Genomic DNA, 20,844 nt, shown 5'->3' on the forward strand with positions numbered 1-20,844 from the left:
AGGGAAGCACAAAGACACTGAGAACAAATGATGAAATGTATCTGTGCCTATGCAGATAACATGAATATATATTAGTTTTCTGTTGCCATGATAAAACACAGTGACTAAAGCAACTTATAGAAAGGAAGGTTTATTTCAGGCTTGGTGCTTCAGAAGGGTAAGAGTCCATCAGCATCATAGGGAGGTCTGACAGCACCAGGCATGGCAGCAGAAAGAGTTCAGAGCTCACACCCTGAACCACGTGCACAGGATAGAAAGAGCACACTGGAAACATACAGAAAAGCATAACCAATGTGTGTGTGTGTGTGTGTGTGTGTGTGTGTGTGTGTGTAAAAGGGAGTGGGGTAGGATATCAAATGTTTGATTTTGAGGAATTAGCTAATGTAATTATAAGGGTTTAGAATGTTTTACAGCGTCCAGCTAGTTCAACAATGGCTGCCTACCAACAGAAGGTCCGAGAATCCAGTAGATGTTCAGGTCACAAGCCTGGATATCTCAGGTGGTCTTCAGTGTACCCCAGAATCCCATTGGCTTTGATGCCAATGAAGGGCTGGACTTTACAGTGAGAGTGAAGGCAAGCAGGCAGAGAGAGAACAAACTACCTTCGTCCATGTCCTTTAGGCTGCTCACAGAAGGTGTGGTCTAGATTAAAGGTGGATCCTCACACCTCAGAGAAACAGATTATAAGTAGGTCTTCTATTTCAAATTATTTAATTAGGAAAAAAATTCTTCACAGGTACATCCAGCCATTTGGTTTTTCATTAATTCCAGATGTGGTCAAGTTGACAGCTAAGAATAGCCGTCCCACAGCCCTAGTAAACCAATAATATGCTTGATTCCAAAGGCAATAACGAGGTCATACTTCATTTGACGTGGTACAACTCCCTTGTAAACAACATAATAATCCCTTTCTTTTTCTAGAGTAGGATGCGTAATATGTGAGTGATGTTGATGTTTGTAACTTCAACACAGACACAGAGTTAACAATGGCTTTAAATATAATGTGAGGTCAGTATATCTTACATAATAAGCCAATGAAAGGAAAGAAATCATATGTATTTGATTTGCACATGGACATACTCAAAATAAGAAATTACAGTTCTCTGTAACATCATAATCACAGCACACATAATATTATATTGTCTAGTATGTCCATTTTATATTGTTTACATTCTAGAAACATCCTGTCTGGTTGTGGTGTTTGTATTGTGTTACTGTAGTTTTCCATTGACATTAATCTTAAGAAATAGTAACAAGAAGAGATTACCAAGGGTTTTCCTATACTTCAGATGTAGCCTTTCTTACCTCCATTGTGGAGCACCAGCGTAATGTCTCTGTAGTAACATCAGGAGCATTGATATTCTAACATGACTGGGGTGTAGTTTCAGTCTCTAGTCAAGTGAGACCATCACGTGTCTTCTAAATGTTGCATTCCTCCCTTTGGAAAAAGTACTCCTAGAAGTGTGTGTCCTAACCAGTGGAGAAACAGTCCCATGTAGTAGATGCCGTTTTCAGAATATGTGTGTGGGAACTCTTGGTGAGCCTTGCTCCAGGAAGGTATTGCTGCCTAACTAATTGGTGACTAGAAAGTCAGTATTCCTAAACTCAGTTCTATCCCTGCCACCCTGACCTCTTTGTTCATGATCCTATTGGGCTTTCAAAGAGGTCTCATTATGAAGAACTATATATTCGCAGTGCAGGTAGTTTCTTCTGTTTTTGTTAATTACTTCTCCCTTTCTATTGTTTATTAACTGTTGGAATTGGGTTTTCTGTTGTGTTTTTCTTGTTAATGTATCCCAAAGTGAACTCTTAACTTTCAGTGAACCTCCTGTTTCTGTCTTCTGAGTACTGAGAATACAGGTACCCATGTGTCACACCTGGATCATGATAGATTTGTTATTAGGCAAATGCTGAACCTCCATGCTTCTTGGTTTCTCTCTGCTATTTTCAAACCCTATTTATTTGCATGTCAGTGTACACAAGCTGTCTTCCCAACTGTATTGCCAAGACCTCTCTTCAACTTCAGTCTGTCCACCACCATTTTTGTCTTTAGTTTTTAATAATGCTTTGTTATTCCCTGATTGCATATTAATCTACTTGTTTTATATTTATATAGTATTTCGTTTTATATTTGTAAATCTTTTAGTTGTAATCTCTATGTGATTAGTGAAATAAAATAGTTTTTCTTGATTACATTATTTTGTTATTTTATGTTTATGGGTGTTTTGCTTACATGTGTATCTGTTACCACATGTGTGCATGGAGGCCAGAAGAGGGTGCTGACTGGAGTAACAGACGACTACTGGCTGCCAAGTGGATGTTGGGAATTGAACATGGGTGCTCCTCAAGAACAGCAAGTGCTTTTAACCACTGAGCCATCTCTCCAGATTAATCCTTAAAAACACAAACTTTGTCAAGATGTTTTGTTGTTTAATTTTCCAGTAACCTTAGCATGAAATGTTTTCCCCCTCCTGCTGTAATTAATGCTTGTTTTCTACTTGCCTTAATTTTTAGCCAGTCCTAATATATACATTTTCCTTTTCTAGGGTTTCCAGACCTATAGAATGGCTAAACATTAATGGAAAGAGAAGCGTAAATCTATCTTCCATTATGGAGGCAGGTTTAGCAGACGGAGAACCTGACAGGACTTCGGTGAGTAGTTTAAAAAAGATTAATAAGGACATGTTATCTGCAGCTGTAGAGTGCTTGATGTAAGCCATCACTTTATCCTTAAAAATGCAATGAAAGCAAAAGTTTGTTTATTTGATTTTAGGTTATTTTTGAGACAGGATTTCATTATGTAGCCCTAGCAGGCCAGGAACTCAGTGTGTAGACCAGGCTGGCCTTGAATTCCTAGAGGTCTGCTTGCTCTGCCTCCCACGTGTGGGATTAAAGGCAAGTGCCACACGCATTGCAAAAGCAAATTAAAGTATTTTACAAATAATACTTTAACTCCCACGTTGTTGTGAGAATTACAGATTGTTTAAAGCTTGTTGGAGCAGAGCCCTGTCAAATTTCTGGTATTTCTGCTTCATATCCTTTTCCTCTCTGTTCCTACCCAACCATCTGTCCCAGACATGCTGATGTAATAGTTTGTGTTTGCTTTCTCAAACCCTTTTTAGATCTTAGTTAAATCAAGACAATAATTAACCTTTGAGGAATTATTAAATATCCCTAATTCTCAAGCCATGTGCAACTCTGAGCAAGGAGAGTGAATGAAACATTTAAACTAATAAGAATTAAAATCAACCGCACTATTGAGGGTATGGAAACTTGAAAGTTTAATCAACAATGCTTCCTGAATTAAATTCTGAAATTAAAGTGAATGTGGGTATCAGGGATAGTATATACTACCCAATAATTAAAAAAAAAATTCACCCCTGTTATAGATTAAGTGGCTAATATGTTATTATAAAATAAAGGCTTTACTCCAGAGTAATCATTTTAACTCTTATATTTGAGTGAGTCTATTGAATACTGATTTATAGACTCTTTGTTAGCAGTGTTGCTCTTATGCAAAGTAAAAGTGATAGGGGCTGGAGAGATGGCTCAGTGGTCAAGAACACTGGCTGTTCTTCCAGAAGGCCCAGGTTCAGTTCCCAACACCCACACAGCAGCTCACAACTGTCTGTAACTCAAGTTCCAGGGGATCTGACACCCTGACACCAGTGCACATAAAACTAAAATAATTATTTTTAAAAAAGTGTCCTCAGTGAAATATAGTCATGGTTTGTGTATTTGTGAATGTAGTTCTTGGTGGTGGTGGTAATGGAACTGGTGTTTTACCACTAAGCTAAATTACCTTCCCTAGACATTTGTGCCCACCCCCCAAGAAAATTCCTTGTTGGAGCAAGGCTGTGGCCCACTTTGTGACTATGGAGATGAGTTACTATTTCATCAAGGTGACTGTAAATTTAAATTGTGTTGTCTTTTGTTCAGGCTCCAGTGTAGGGACAGTGTAGTAATGAATAGCAACATGCAGTTTTCGTGACTTGGATTAACTTGATTCAGTCCGTTTTTGAATTTTTGGTTTAGATTGTTTTGGTTCCGTAAACATTTTTTAAAAAGTTAAAAGTGATCACTTGTTAATAGAGAATAAAATGAGTTGGAAATAATGTGGCTTATACAGAGCGCGGTAGCTGGCCAGAAATGGGAGCTAAAGAGCAGGTTATTTGATTTTCAATCTGATTTCAGAAGAAGTTAAGACTACACCTTGTATTTAGCTTATATTTGCTTGATTGTCTTGTCATCTTTAGAAAAGTTATTTCATTGTTCTTATGGCTGAAATGTCTTTGATGCCCTAGTGATGATAAAATTGTCCATACTAGGGCCTGGGATACAGGTGGGCCCCGGCCTCCGGTGGGTAGTGCCTTCCTTGAGCAGGTGGTCCTGCGCGATGTAAGGAAGCTACCTGAGCACGCGCTTAAGGAACCAGCACGCAGCGTTCCTTCCTTAAGAATGGACAGTGATCTGAAAGTGTAAGCCAGTAAATCCTTTCTTCTTTTAAGTTGTTTGTTCAGTTTTTATCACAGCAACAGAAAAGAAACTGAATGCAAACTACATAGTTTAAATTCAGTGCCAGATCAAATGAAATTTCAGTAGTTTTTTTTTTTTTTAATTCTAAATTCTGCTACTTGAGAAGTTGAAGCAAAGATATTAAAGTAGGGAAACTGTTTTGTTCTTGTCCATTTTTCTTCTGCGATAGTCTATAGTTGATTGAAGCAAGACTAATATTGATAATTTCAATGTAAATTGCAGAAATGTGAATTTAGAACTACTGCTATCATTCACTTTTGAGTTAACTATTTCTAAAAACAGCACCTTTGGGCTCCATTCATTGAGCTAGTTACATGCGGAAGAGGTGGATAAGAACTTGGTTCTCCAGACTTGTAGCTGAGATCTGAGCAGAGCTGGCTGTATGGGTGATCCTGCAACTTCATTGCTCAGAAAGCTAAGGCAGGAGGTCATGAATTTGAAGGCAGCTTTAAGTAGTGGACCCTGTCTCATAAAGAAAATAAGACAAAGAAAAGCGCTCTGTCCTTTAGTGTGATGTGGATAATGAATACACATTTCCAGGGTTGCAGTGTCCCTAGGAAATAGGGAAAGGTAATTGTAATGTCTGTCTCCCAGAGTGATTTTGAGTATTGATTGAAACCAAGCCTTTATGTTGCTTATTGCAATTCTAGGCAAATTATAAACATCTATTAAATAAAAGCTACTATTGTTTTTTAGTATGGCTTTTACTTATAAAATTTTACTTATAAAATCTCCAAAGGGATCAAGAGGAGAAGTCTGTAAAGTCTGTTTATGTACTTTGGATAGTTGGAAAAGCTTTATTGTTTACATTTTTATTTTATGTGTATGGGTGTTTTGCCTGCATGCATGCTGAAGCAGACCTGGGCTGGGGAGGCCAGAAGAGTGCACCAGAACCCTGGGTTAGAGACGCGTGAGAGCTGTCGTGTGGGTGCGAGAAGTCTAGTGCACCAGAACCCTGGGTTAGAGACGTGTGAGAGCCGTCGTGTGGGTGCGAGAAGTCTAGTGCACCAGAACCCTGGGTTAGAGACGTGTGAGAGCCGTCGTGTGGTGCTAGAAGTCTAGCCCAGGTCGTCTGGAAGAGCATCTAGTCCTCTTAAGCACTGCGCCATCTTTCCAGCCTGGAAAAGCTTTATTGTGAATAGCAGAAGTGAGGAGGGCTCATTGGATTGAAAATGAGCTAGAACATTCAGGATGAAGTAGTGACGCGAGGATCACCAGGAGATTGGCTGTTTAAAGTTGAGTATACTAGGTTGGAAATGCATTGTGTGCATGTAGAAAATAATTCTTCCCGAGACAGGGTTTCTCCATGTAACAGTTCTGGCTGCCCTGGAACTCACTTTGTAGACCAGCTTGACCTCAAACTCACTGAGATCCACCTGCCTCTGCCTCCCTGAGTGCTAAGATTAAAGGCGTGTGCCACCACCTCTGACTAAGCCTGCCTTTTTATTTTTTTAATGAAGGTAGACCTACTTTGAATATCAACATGAAGTTATATAATTCTGGGAAATCAGTTTTTAATGGACCCAGGACCATTAGCCCCTGGGTGGTACCACCCACAATGGGCTCAGCCTTCCCATATCAATTGCTAATTAAGAAAATGCCTTACAGCCTGATCTTACTGAGGCCTTTTCTCAAGGTTCCCTCCTTTCAGATAATTCTAGTTTTTAAAGTGTAGAATAATTTGAAAGACTTTATATTTTATTTATATCTTTTTAAAACTTGTAAAAGTTATGTTAATAATAATTATTTGTCATTGAGTTCAAAAGTGGGAAAATGCTGTCTACTATTTCCTATTGAATAGGTACTAAAGAGTTCATCTTTTTGTTACACGTTTTTGTAGTTGTTTGAGGTTGATATTCAAGGCTTGAATAATGTGATAGTAAAATTTGCCAGGTATATGGCTGGTAAGGTGGCTTACTGGGTAAGGGCATTTGCCACCTGAATTTGATCAGCCTGGGTTTGATCTCCAAAACCCACTTGATAGGAGAAAAGAGAAAAGAATGGACTCTGGCAAGTTATCCATGACTTCCAACTACTTGCTGTGGTGTGTGCTCCCACACACATGTGTTCTCCAACACATATAAGAAAATAAATCTTAGCAAAATGCAGTTAGAAACTGATTTTCCAGAATTACATACTTTCTTGTTGATATGCAAAGTAGGTCTCCCTATGTAAATAATAAAATATTGCAGTTACACAGTGAGACTGTTCAGTGAATTTGGGGAAGCCAGTAAGAGGAAGAGTTAGTTACAGGAGAGGTAGAAAACTAGCCAGTCCTCTAAACAGTATATAAGCAGATGTCTCAGCTTAAAAGTTGTGTATTTTGATTTGCATTTTTACTTGAAGATTTCTTTTCCCCATTGGTGGTGATAGAACCCAGGGCTTGGAGGATGCTGGGAAATGCTTTATTACTTGCTTGAAAACTTTATGTGTGTTCCCAGGAGTCTGATTTCCAAAAGGCTTTCACAAATATGAGATCAAAATTATGCTTATAATAACACCATGGTATTTGATACTTTTTTTCTTTTTTCTTACTTTCTTGTACCTGTACACTTATTTGGTAATTTTTTTTCTTGAAGGCATGCTTGTGAAATCTTGTGATTTCAATTTTTAGTTTATTTTTTTCTACAGGATATTTTGACCTTTCTATGAAAGATTTATTTGTCTTTATGTGAGTGGGTGTTTTACTTGCATGTTTGTGTGTGCACTGATCCAGAGAGACCAGAAGAGAATACTGGGTCCCCTGGGACTGGAGTTAGGGATCATTGTGAGCATATGGGTGCTAGGAATGGAACCTGGGTTCCTTTCAAGAAAAAGTTCTCCTAACTGAAGGTCCATTTCTTCAGCCCCAATGTTTTGACTTTTAAAGTGAGGTTTCTTTTAAAGCTGCAGAAAAATTGCAAAGATAGTTTCTATATCTTTTGTATCTACTTTCTCTTATTATCACCTTATATTTTTATGCATACACATACACATGGTTGTATATGTATACATATACTCATATAAAAAGTTGTACGTCTGTGTGTGGGGGATATGCATGTATTCCTGTTGGCATATGTGTTTGGCTGTGCACACATAAGTGTGTGTGTCTGTATAGATCAGAGAGTGATTTTTTTCTCTGTTGTTCTTGACATGATTTAAGATGAGATCTCTCACCAAGAGCTCATTGGAGCTCCCTGGTTTGCTAGTGTGAGTGACCAAGTGAACCTTCCTCAGGGCTTGGTTCTGCATGGAAGAGCTACGGTCACAGACTCCTGCCATCATGGTATGTCTGCTTTTTAGTGTGGGTGCTGGGACTCTCAGTTTGCACGCTAGTAAAGTGCTCTGCCCATTTTTGTACATTTTATTTTGAGATAAGATCTGAATGTGCTTAGTTCCCCAGACTGTCCTTGTATTCATTCTGTGGTTTAGGGAGGCCTTGAATTCATAATCCTCCTGCCTCAGCTTCCTAAGTAGCTGGGATTAAGGCTTGCACAACCAAGCCTGATTATCAGGGATGTTTTCTGAGCAGAGAGTAGTGATAGTGAGCTTTCGTGTCTGCTGAGAAGCCTGGCAATTGGGCTATAACTGCTAGGTGCAGGGCCAGTGTCTTAAGGAATAGGTGGCACTGGACTCTGTCACAGTCCTGTCTGATGACAGCAGAAGGGTGCAGTGACAGTACAGATGGAATAGCACGCTTATACACTAAGCGATAAGGAAATACTCCGAGGGAGCCAGAGACTCGGAAGGGGATAGCTCCAGATTGGATTTTGGCAACAGAATTGGTTATGTAAATTGAGCCATCAAGATCAGAGGATTTTCAAATTGTTGGAGTGCTAGACAAAAAGAAAACTTGTGTGGTGGGTGGGTGGCACAGATTATAAATCGCTATGCACAATCAGTTCTGGCAGCCGAAATTTAGGTAAGTGGGTTTTTTAGGCTTTCTTACAGGAGAGCAGAACATTTCTGGGGGATGAAGAGTTTAGCTGAGTTGTACATTTTACATACCAGAGTTTGAGGCTTATTTTGTAACGAACACTGTATCAAATGTTTTTGAGTGGAGGAATAACAGCATGATCATTTAGGAAATTATCTTAGGTTGAATACTGTCCAGATCGGGGTTTGTGTTGTCACGCTTTGAAAGGACACTAGACAGCATGCTTCTTCTTCTTTTTTTTTTGAGTTTTCGAGACAGGGTTTCCCTGTAGTTTCTAGAGCCTGTCCTGGAACTAGCTCTTGTAGACCAGGCTGGCCTCGAACTCAGAGATCCGCCTGCCTCTGCCTCCCGAGTGCTGGGATTAAAGGCGTGCGTCACCACCGCCCGGCTAGACAGCATTCTTAAACAAACTATTATGAAGCTTCACAGTAGCTCCAGGGAGTGAAAGTTTAATAACTAATGCATTCACAAAGGAGAAAAGAAACGTCACAGGAGTTCAGGGCCTGGCTTGGATAGTGATTAAAATTGAGTAGTTCAGATAGAACTCGTCTAGTGTCAAGTACAATCCACACGGTTAGTCTTGGTAGTAGGAGGCATGCGTTGTCCCTTTTTGAATTCCGGTGTCTAGCACGGTAAACGAATCAGTGCATGAGAGTCATTGTGGGTCCAGCTTTTGAAAGTGGGGAGATGTTGAAATGGCAGGATGTACTATTGGGAAATTAGAGACTGGATGTGAGCTAGAACATTGTAGAAGAGAGGAATAATCTGAGCCTAATGACTTGACTAGGACTGGGGCTGGGGTGGTCTGTCTGAGTAGAAGGAAGAAGATGGATACATGTGTATAGGAACTGGTTTCGGAGAGAGAGCTCATAAGTGTTATTTTTCACAGAAAAAAAAATGCTTTCAAAAATAAGCCCAAAAACCTTCCTTTCTTAGTAGAATTTTAGAACTAGAAGTTAGTTCCTAGCTGTCTCCAAATGCATGGGTAGAAGTGTTGGCGAGGCAAGCTCCACCTGCAGAGCAGACTTGCCAGTTACCTGCACACAGTTACTGGACACAGTGCAGTAAGACAACAGGAAATACCAATGAAGCCCTTCATAGTGAAAAAGTTGATAGAATGTAATAAATACCCAGAAAAATAAAAAAGAAATTCCCTCCAGAACATTCCAGAGAACTTCATAGCTTGACAGATTGCAATTTCCAGAAACCACAGGATTTAAAAGAACAAAGTGAAGGGTCTAATTGCTAGTGTGAAAGTAATCCTGCACATCCCAGCCCTGCTTTGAATGTTTCCATATAGGGTACTGTTCCCCCACCTGAGTCCTTTGTGAACACTGGGTGCTCTCTACTTTCAGACCTCAGCTATTTGAGATTAAATTGCTCCTGAGAAAATTTGTTTTCTTTTTTAGATCATGTCATATTCAGAAGTTGCTGCAGTTGAAGAGACAGTGAGTAATATATGACCCTGTGTTTAAAATGCTAGCAGTTCTGGGTTTTTCTATGATTTCAAGTTGGAAGTGGTGTTTTCTACTGCACTTTGTGCATTGCCATTATATAACACAGCAAGTGAAGATAGACCTATTTAAAATTTTGTTTCCACTTCTTACTTTTTACTATAAAAGTAATGCATACTAGTGTACCATAATTAAACACAGAAAACATAATAAATAAAACTCTGCCTCCTGAAAACAACCCTGTTAATGCTTTTAGTGTATCTTTCCTTAGTTTGTATGTATTTGTCTTATATTAAGTGTTGTAAAAATGGGATAGGTACCTAATGGACCAAAGCATATTCTCTAGCCATTAGTGATAAGCTCAAGTTCACTGAAAAAAATAAAATCTTTGATGTAAAACTCAAGTATAAAATGTGCACATTTTTGCAGATTAGAGGAATATGAGAAATTCAAACTAAGTATAGAATGATGACTTCTGTTCTAAGAACAAGTAGCTCCAGCTGCATCATATATTCTTCCCTGAAGTTTCTTTTTCTCGGAGCCAAAGATAACACTGAATAGAACCCTGAGATGCATTGTGTAATCCTTCCAAATGTGGGTTCTAGGAGCCGCCTGCAGCAGGATTGCTTCAGAGAATGACTGATCAGCTAACTGTACTGGGGGAAGAGGTGCCGCCAGCTGTGTCCTTGCTGGATCAGCTTCTGCGCTCTCCCTCACGCTCACCAGATGGCTTCAGTCAAGCAAATGCATATCCAGGGAAGAGAGGGCTGTGCAGAGCTACAGGATAGAAACTGTAGTCTCATGGAATCATCTTTGTACCCCGGGGGCAGCTGCTGTCTTGGTGTGGCTGAGACTGAGGAGTTCTTAGGTTGAAGGGCATGGTGATAAACTTCTGCTTTGTCCTTTGTGTTTCATAAAGGTGGAATACTTACAGATTAGGTGCCACGCATTTAGATATACAATACAGTTAGATCACAGTTTTCATCGTTTTCTGAGACTCAGAGTAATGATTTAAAGAATTCTTATAAATATTGTTTTAATGAAAGTGCCCACAAATCCTTTAAATGAAAGTTTCCAGTCACATCAGTATTTCAGCCAAATTAGAAAATTGATTTCTGTAACAAATTACTGAAATGAGTTTGAATATTTATTGAATAAAAAGAAAATATTTCAATCTGACTTAATGGTTTTTCACTCTGAGAAGTTTCGCGATTCTTTGAGATGTGAGTAGTATTTTAGTGCTTTAACTAAAACCAAAGAGTGCCTAGTTTATAAAAAAAAGTACAAGATGCTTGTATAGAGTACTTTAGTTATTTCCCTTCTTTCTGTGTCACACAACATGGTGCTGTATCCCAAAAGTGTAAGGATAACAAAAATGTAGAGATAACAAGAAGATACTCACTTGCTTGTGTCCCGCGTCCCATTGGCATGATGCTCAGGTGGCTTGGGAAGGATGGCTTACCAATAAGCCATAATGCCTCTTATCCAGATCTTCCAGGGAAGTGTTTCTGAAGCCTCGGTGTTTCAGCTTTGGTTTTGGAGTGCTTTCACTTGAGTCTTAGGTTTGTTTTACATTATAAGTTGGTTTTCTGATGGCTGTTCCTTTATGCTATGACAGTTGTCAGGCATCAGTGACTAAGGTATTCAGGTCATGAACCTAACTCACGCATAACATCATTTTTGCCTCTTCTACCAGCCTGAACCTTTTCTCCGTACAGACTTTATATATTCAGCTGCCTTTTGGACATCCCCTTGGATATCTTAACAGATATCTCCCGCGTAGCCTTCCTGAGCTCCTTGGTGTTCTCCATATAACACAGCTGCTCAGTTAATGGCATTTTCATCATGCAGGTGCTCAGTGCACACCACTTGAAATCATCTTGATTGCTCCTTTCTTGCCTTCCCCTCGGTCTGTTTGGAAATCCTGCTGCTGTCCTTTCACTCCGTGTTCAGCCCTGAAAAACCTTTTGTCACCTGCACTGCTGCCACCGTGCTGTCCCCTGACGGTTTCAGTAAACACCATTTACACTCTTGTTTTTAGAGTATTTTCAAAAGAGCAAGTTGGAATAATCCTGCTAAAATGCAATCAGACCTTGTCAGTCCCTTTCTCAAAACCATTTATTGCTCCCATAGTCCCATTCAGGATACAACCAAAGCCTGAATAAGGCTGTGCAAAGACTTCATAGTCTGGCATCGTTTTACCTCCTTGACTTCAATGTTAGTTCTCTTTCCTGATGCAGTCTAGCTTCTGATTCACACTGATTCCCAGGCCATTGGCACTGGCTCATACCCCAGTCCTCTGCATTTACTTTCTGTTCCCTGTAGAATTCTTTCTGGCAGTTCTCCGTATCCTATTTGAACACTTTAATAGGGTGTTCTTAGGCTGCCTGTTTGAAGCCCAGAGCTGCTTTCCCATGATGCTCAGTATGCCCCTATTCTATGCTTATCTTCTTTTATTTTTAAACTATAGGATCTTTATTATGGTCTTCTACCTTTTCTCCACTAAAACTTAATACTGCTCTGACAGATTTCTGATATTGGTGGTGTGTGAGTCAAACCCAGGGCCCAGAAGTAGGCACACACTGTACCACTGAGGTACAGAGCCCAGCCCAGGACAGGATGTTTGTCTGTATCATTTACTGCTAGTATCCTTTGGTGCTAAAATGTTATGCCTATAGCTGTTACTATAACTATTTACTGGGTGTATTGGCAGTATTCTTTCAGGTCATCATTCACTGTGCCAAACACAGGATAAGGCACAAATGGTACATGCATGGTGAAAGGTGTAATGTTGGTATTTTAATGCAGTTTTGGGAACAATACCTAAAGTTACTGTCTATGCTGAAAATTAGTTTTTGAACGTGAACAGGTAAGGAATAGAAACTGCACAAAAGTCAGCCCAGGCTGTGAGCCAACAGGATTGGAGAACATAAAACAAAGCTGTGCAGCAAAAATAAGCGTGTTAACCCTTTACTCTCCTAAACCCTTCAAATATGTAGGTTTGTAAATTTTTTTTTTTTTTTGGTCTAGGTACATGTGCACACACATTCTTGCTCTCATACTTTTTGTGTGATTAAAACTACAGTTTTCCTTTGTGAATTTACTGATTAAGCTAGGGAAAAATAATAATAATGAAGTCTAAGAAATTAAAAAGGCAAAAAAGTATTTGTGATAGTCCAAACTGGCATCCACTGGTCCTTTTTCCCTGATGAACAATCTCCTTCTTTCCTCGAGTAGACAGACTACTGTATTTGATTTTCTTTGTTTTTGATTTTTTTTTTGAGGTTTGTTTTAAGACAAGTAAATGTAGATTTTCTCTAAATTTATCATTGCAAGAAGATTTTTAGACATAGGTGTCTCTGAAGCATGTTTAAAGCTGGCTAGAGTTGTCTCTGTCGGCTTCCTGCCTTCTTGCAGTTTTCTGCTGTTATTTATTTACAATTTATCGTCTCATAAGTGATCCTAGAGTCAAGTTGTATTAAACAATGAGCATTTATTTCAAACTTTGTGACTCAGGAATCCAGGAGCAGCTGGTTACAGTGAAAATTAGGAGGGAATTGTACTGTTAACTCCATTAATTGGCTGGAGAGGAGAGAGCCAGTGCTTCACCTCAGTGCTTGCCTGTGGGCCTCTCTGCAAGGCCGCCCTCTGGAGGGCTGGCCACCTTAGAGACTGGCCGTGAGAGGACTGTGAGCACGACCTGAACTCAGAAGAGGCCGCTGTCCTTTTGCAGTTCTCTCTATGATCAGTGAGCTAGTACGTGCTTTACAGACCAGGAGCTGAGGCGGGAAGGTCAAAGGGCTTCAGAATAGCCTGGGCACTGTGTTCAAACCAAGCCTACACCTCCTCCTGCCCCAAAGCAAAAGCAAGGAAAGGACATACAGTAGTTCTGCACACTCTGGGAGAGAAGGTATTCTTCACCAGGGAATAAGGACCACTGGGTGTCATTTTAGATTGTCTTCACAGATACTTTTGCTTTTCTAATTTTTAAGATTTTTTTAATTTAAATTATGTGTTTATGTGTGAACCTTTTTGTGGGTGTGTGCATGTGTGAGTGCGGTGCCTGCAGAGCCCAGGAGTGAATTCTCTGCAGCCAGAGTCACAGGCGGTTGTGAGCTTGGTCCTCTGGAAGAGCAGCCAGTGCTCCCTACAGCCGAGTCATCTCTCCCGCCCCGTCTCACAAGGACTTAATCTCCTCCTTCAAGCTTGCTGTTTGTAATAAGGACTTGAGCACAGTGAGTCCATTGTCAGGCAAGCTGTATTCTGTGAAACCGAAATCCGTTCGTACAAGAATATGCATGGATTAACATCTGAAGAAAAATAGACACAGAACACGATATCCAGAATTGCTCAACAGCTGTCGCTTTAGGAAAGTGGCAGGTAGGAGTTCTCCAAGGAGATGACAGACACCTGAAGCAAGCAGGTCATCTCGTGTGGTCACAGCCAGCTACAGTTCCTTCACTGTGTCCGGAGCGATGTAGTCAAATCAGTGGGAAGATTTTAGTCTGGTTTGTGAAGTTGAGGACAGCAGAGAGCTGTGTGCCCAGGAAGGAGTCCTGACTATAGTTGAGTTAAAAGAGTTTCTAGGTAGAGATCTGCAGGGTTTTTTTTTTTCCTGTTGATGTTAATTTTAGCTTCTTCATTAAAGAACTGAATCTTCTGCTTAGTATGAGAACATAGGAGGTTGCAGGAGCAGCACTGTGGGACTGGGGCCAGCCTAGGTCCTCAGTGAGGCTGGGCTAGGGCCAGGGGGTTATGGAATGTCTTCTGAACTTCCTAGTGGCTCCAGATTATGCTTGTCTTTAGCAAGTCCTAAGAAAATTATGTCTTGACTTAAAACTCAACCTTGGGTGATTTATCTGACAATAATTTCCTCTTTTTCTTTTTGCCATTTGGTTAAACAATGATCTATTTGTTGTTGTCTTTGTAGAAACCGTTTGCACATCGCTCATCATACAATAAGCGTGAAGTAAAGGTTCTCCTCTCTGTGTAAGACTAAGTCTCTGTAGAGAGCTCTGGTGGCATGCATAGCACATGCCCAGCAGAGGATGGATGGTAGGTAGTTTAAAGCTTCAGATGGAAAAGGAGTGCTCAGTGCTCTTAGGTTTCTGAAGAACTTTACAGCTCCTAATCCCTACCTTAAATTGGAATCTAAAGGAACTTTTGGCTTGAGTCATCACAAAGCAATGCACTTTGGTGATTCCGTTTTCCCTTCCTACCCTCACTTCCCAAGTTAAAACAAACATTTGGTATTGTCTAGGCCAAGGTTCTTTTGGTATAGAGAAGAAGATGTCTTGTAAGTTATGATGATTGACACTAATGTGCATGCGCTGCCCACTCACAGACTAACGCTGTTCCTCTTGTCCTTTTGTCTCTCTGCTGCTTCCGTCCGGTGTTTGCTTCTTCCTGGTTTGGATTGTGTTTGTTTGCTGCTCAATTCCTCTGCATTAAAAGCTTCTTGGTGATAGCAAAGATGTCCTTGGGCCATCAAGTAAGTAGCTAAAGTTGGGATGCCATGCTTTTGGGGACATGATAATGTTTTGGTGTTACTTGTAAACAACACTTTTCTGGTTTTGATTGTAAAAATGCTCAGTGCCCACTGTTCATCTGTCACAGTCGTACACACAAGAGCCCTGGACAGAGCCTGTACTGACGTAACATTATCTAGAGCCGCGGAGAGCACTTGCTGCTCTTCCAGAGGACTGAGTCCATCACCACCTGTACCTCCTGCTCAGTTATCTGTGGGTCCCACTCCTCTCGGGTCGAATGATCCTTTCACATGGTCACCTAAGACCATCAGAAAACACAGATATTTACATTATGATTCATATCAATAGCAAAATTACAGTTATGAAGTAGCAATGAAAACTGTGTTAAGGGCCGTGGCTTTAGGAAGGTGAGAACCACTGCTCTAGAGGGTGGATGGTTCACTATCTAGGACCACTTCTCGTTAGACCCTTGCTCAGTCATCACATGAAGAGGTCATAGAAGGACTCCACTGCCTCATCAAACTGAGAAATAGTGTTTTAGTTTGTAGAATTTTAATATAATTTATGATGTTTTTGTTTAATTTTTGAAAATATGTTTTATCTTGCAAGTCTAGAAGATTACACATTAAAATGTAATTATGTCCAGTTTACTGGAACAAATTTTGCTGGTTTTGTTTTTGTTTTCTGAATAGGGTTGCACATTGTGGTAGCTTTTGAATAAGCACAGCAAATAAATCACGGCACTTCGGGGTTGTTCAGTCCATCCAAACAGTGACAGGAGCAGTTGCTACATTAAAGAAATCTTAGCAACACTGAACTGAAAAGAACTTCCTAGATAGCTAATAAAATATTAATTTTATAAATGAAAAGTCTAAAGCTAAAGCTTAATCTCCAGGAGGCTGCAGTTGCTGTCATGCACTGTTGACGGCTGCCGAACCACAGAGCGAGAGTAAGGCATGGCCACCTGAGTTCAGGTCTAGCTAAATCGTCAAGGCATCGTTCTGTCAAAACTTGGACAGAGGATTTGATTTTATTGAATGGCAACATAGGAAACCGATTTAGAAGTTTTGGTAATTATGTCTAGTAGTCAGCTCTTTGTTGCCAGCCATCTCTGTCCTTTGGGGTTCAAAGAAAGGGACTGAGCAAGATAATGGCAGAAGTTCTTCATAATGAGGTTTTTTGTCACTGCTGTCATTCTAGAGAGAGGGTAGTTGTGGCATGAGTATGATTATATACATTATGTCATAATGAAACCCATTATTTTCCACAAGTAGTATATTTTAATAAAAAGTAGACCATATATAATCTTTGGTCTGTGTTAGTTGCTTTTCTCCTCAAATACTGGTTAGAATATATTTTTAACTTTTTAATAAGATGATGATTTAAAGTAATGCACTAACTTTTAAAATTGCAACAGGTCTTACTGTTTAAAATATGTTGCATATTAAATAGCAATATTATCAGGTAGTGGAGAATTTTAAAGTAGAGCATAAATCCTTTTTACCCAGTTTTTTATTTTGCCAAGAATATTTTTAAATCCTAAAAAGCCTCTACGGATTACTGTATCCTATCACCCATAATCTCCAAAGAGAAAGACTCGCAAATGTTCAGGTTGACATACAGGTTTCTTAGGCATTTTATCTTGGCTTTCATGTAACCTACTGACAAACATCAGAACTTGAAAAATTCTTGAAGTGTTTAAATTAAATTTAGGAACTAAGGAAAGTGATAGATTCACACCTTGTACAGTAACCATAATATTAATTATTCCCCTGTGATTTCTGTTAAGTAGCAGGAACTGCAAAGTAGGCTACTTGCACTGTAAGTGGAACCAGCAGAGGGCACTGTAATGTCACCGTTGGCGGGTGAATCACTTGACAGAAACTACACTGCAATGGCAAATAGCTTTTGAGTTATTTAGCAAATATTTATCAGTTGCGTCAGTGGTTACACAAAAACAAAGTCATTATGCTTCTTAAGCTTCTGTATTCCTCTACTGTGCACTTTCTATAGGACATTGAATGATTTGTGTTATGAGAGCTTCCTTTGTCTGTAAATGGTTAATGCTTGTAAATGGGTTAAGACAGAACAGATAGGAAGATGGGCTTTCTGTCTTGCTGTGAAACACTATGAAAGAAGAGATTGCTTGAGATCTGGGCATGACGGCGTAGGTTTGTAATTCCAGCATCTAACAGTTTCCTGTAAGACGTAAGGAGGCAGACAGACTGGAGTGTGTGCGTCTATACAGCTTGGGTTCTGTGTTGAAAGTGTGTCTCCAAAAATCACATGGCCATTGAGTTGTGAAGAGATGAACTGAACTGTTCCCTGTGAGTAGAGTTATTTAAGATACACACCTGTGCATTAGATACTCAAGCATGCTTTAATCTACTCCTTTTCTCTACCTTGTGGCCTTTCCCATACATTACGACTATTTTGTTTATCTTATTTTTATTTTTCACTTAAAAAGTATTGTTTTTCCAAATTAAAAAAAAATTAATTGCATATGTATCTCTAAGATTTTTAATCTAGCATTAATTGTGCGTGTGTGCATGCATGCGTGTGTGTTAACATTTGTGTGGCCAGCGTGCTTTGGAGGTCAGAGGACAACTTGTGGGAGTCAGTTCTCTTGTCTCACTATGTGAGTCCTGAACTTGGGTCGTCAGGTTTGCCGGCAAGTGCCTTTACCACTGAGTCGTCTCTCTGGTCCCTGATCCCTGTTTTCCTAAGTTTTGCTTTTTTTTAAAAAATTTCTTACTTGTTTCTTTTCTGATATGAGAGATTAAATCCAAGACACCTCTTTTATGCTAGCCAAGTGCCCTCCTATTTTTTAAAGGACTGTATCATGGTATATGTAATATGTTGAGAACTTGATTTTTGTAGTTGTATTTCTCTGGTTCATCTGTGCTGTTTGATCCAGAAATAGATGCCATATACTAGTCTAGCTTATGCTTGTTCCTCGGATTATTAGCCCATCTTGTTGTTTTATTTTTATGAGACAGTCTTACTGTGTAGACTGCCTTTGCCCTCCATGTATGGGATTAATGATGCATACCACACACCTGGATAACTCATTTAAATTTTTTTATTTTAGAATTATTATTGTTGCTTTATTTTATGAGTATGTGTGCTTTGCCTGCATGCATGTCTGTATACCTGGTGCCAGCAGAGGTTCAGGTGAGGGTGTTGGTACCCCAAGAGCTGGAACTACAGATGGTTGTGAGTTGTCGTGTATGGGGATCTCACCCAGGTTGTCAGCAGAGCAGTGAGTGCTCTTATCCGCTGAGCTGTTTCTCCAGTACTCCTCACCCCACTCCATTTTATTTGGAACTGGTGAGCACTTAAGTTTTTTGAAGGTTTTTCTTTTTTTTTTTTTCTGAACAGTGTTGTTTGAAAATTCTTACTCATGTCTCTTAGAATACATGGGAGTTTTTCTAGGTACTGTAAGAATAAGATTGTATTGCATTCATCAAGTATGTGCTAGTCCCAAGTTATTCCCCAAAGTGCCAGTATCATCTTATACTCCAGTAGTGCCCGAGATCTTGATGATCCCGCTTCCTTATTCGATATTATCAAGTTTGTTAATTTTTTTGTGCTGACGACTATAAAATATCCTACTGTGAAACTGATTTCCATCTCCCTGATTATTAAGCAGAGCGAATGTTTTCATGTGCTTACTGACATTTTGTTTGTCTGCAAAATGCTGTTCAGTTCTCCCGTCTATTTTTCTGTGATGCTGTTGGTCTTTTCTAATTGATATTTAGGAGCTATAGATTGAAAACACTTTAGACACAACCCTTGTTAGCTTTATGGCTGTCAGTATATTCTCCTGCTCAGTGTTTTTTCAGTTTCATTATGGGATTATCTAACGACTGAATTCCTAATTTTAATGTTGTAGTGCTAGTATTTATTAGTTCCTTTTTAAGTAGTGTTATTACATCTTTGTATAGGGATTACTACCTGCCCCAAATCTATATAAATACTCTGTTTTAAAAGTTTTCAAGTTTTGTATTTTCATTTGTTTCCTTAGTTTTCATGGGAAATTGCTCGTGTGTGCTGCAGTGAAGGATGGACTCTGTGTGTGTGGTGCCTGGTCAAGTGGCCTAGTGCCTTGTCTTTCCTCTGTTATGTTTCTAGACTACACATATGAAGGGATCATGTTGTATAAGTGACTTAGTTTTTGTGCATTCCTACTATTAATTACAAATCTGTTTATTTTTTAATCAACAAAACAAACCAGATTTAGTAGTTCGAGGAACCAAAATATATACTTTATGATGGTGAAGCTTCATAACAATAAGAAAGCTAGTTTGATTGGCTTTTAAGTAAAATTTTATCACATACCTTTAGTTTAACAGGAAAAAGCAGTATCTTCAATGTGTCAGGAAGCAAATCAGAATTAAACATTTATGGGGAAATGAGGCAGACAAAAAGCTTGCGTCATGAAATTTTTAAGTTTTAGTGGAGGAGAAGAGGGACAATAGTTAAATATTTCAGGTGGTGCTGCGGGCTACCATGGAAATCATGATGACAGACAATAGCTTGAGATGAGTGGACACTAACACATAGAGATCGATGAATTGTGCTTTATTAAAACCAAGAACCTGTTTATCAGCAAGCACCATGAAGAAGCCAAAAGACTTTTCCAAACAGATAACATTTGAATACAGAGAACAAGCAAGAGGAAACTATAAGTAAAAATCTGGGCCAGAGTATTCCTGATAGAAGGAACGAGAATAGGCCCCAAGGACTAGAGAAATGGCTCAGCAGTTAAGAGAGCTTTTCTTCCAGAGGTCCTGAGTTCTGTCCTAATATCCACATTGTTGGCTCACAACCACCTGTAACCCTAGCTCTAGAGCAGCAGTTCTCAGCCTGTGGGTCATGACCCCTTTGGTCGTCTAAAGACCCTTCCATGGAGTCACATATAAGATATTTACATTGATTCATAACAGTAGAAAAAATTGCAGTTATAAAGTAGCAACCAAATAATGTTCTGATTGAGGTCAGCACAACATGAGGAACTGTATTAAAGGTTCACAGCATTAGGAAGGTTGAGAACCACTGCTCTAGAGGGATCTGACACCCGCTTCTTGCCTCCATAGGCATCCACACACTTGTGGCATACATTCACATAGATACAACACACATTTAAAAAAAATTAAAAAGAAATAAAACAGGGTCAGAAAATTGCAAGATGGCATTTTTAAGGAAAACTGAGGTGGCCCTTATTGAAGGAACCAAGAGGAGGTTGAAAAGATACGAATGTGCTCTTGAGGCAATGGATTTATTGTAAGGAGGGCTACTCCCCCGCCCCTCTTCTTTTCTTCTTTTTACTAGGGATGAAACCCAGAACCCTGCCCAGGCTAGCATCATTACTATATCCAAGCTGTGGAGACTAACTGAAACAGTCTCACTAAGTTGCTAAGGCAGACCTTGAACTTTAACACTCTAT

General features: G+C 39.5%; 1 protein-coding gene across 9 annotated transcripts in view; it reads left to right on the forward strand.

The window, feature by feature from the left end:
* Osbpl8 (oxysterol binding protein like 8) overlaps positions 1-20,844 on the forward strand; it is a 126,394-nt gene that overhangs the window by 39,127 nt on the left and 66,423 nt on the right. For 2 of the 9 annotated variants that reach the window (XM_038314591.1, XM_038314590.1), the window contains 3 exons: positions 2,547-2,652; positions 9,862-9,900; positions 15,361-15,397. In XM_038314591.1, the coding sequence (XP_038170519.1) occupies positions 2,611-2,652; positions 9,862-9,900; positions 15,361-15,397 (118 nt within the window). In that variant the 5' untranslated portion in view covers positions 2,547-2,610. Of the gene's footprint in view, positions 1-2,546; positions 2,653-4,411; positions 4,479-9,861; positions 9,901-15,360; positions 15,398-20,844 lie in introns of those variants that run through there. The other 7 variants (XM_038314592.1, XM_038314593.1, XM_038314596.1 and 4 more) reach the window with 6 other exon arrangements.

The sequence above is a fragment of the Arvicola amphibius genome, chromosome 17 (genome assembly GCF_903992535.2).
Source record: "Arvicola amphibius chromosome 17, mArvAmp1.2, whole genome shotgun sequence".
Taxonomy (NCBI): Eukaryota; Metazoa; Chordata; class Mammalia; order Rodentia; family Cricetidae; genus Arvicola; species Arvicola amphibius.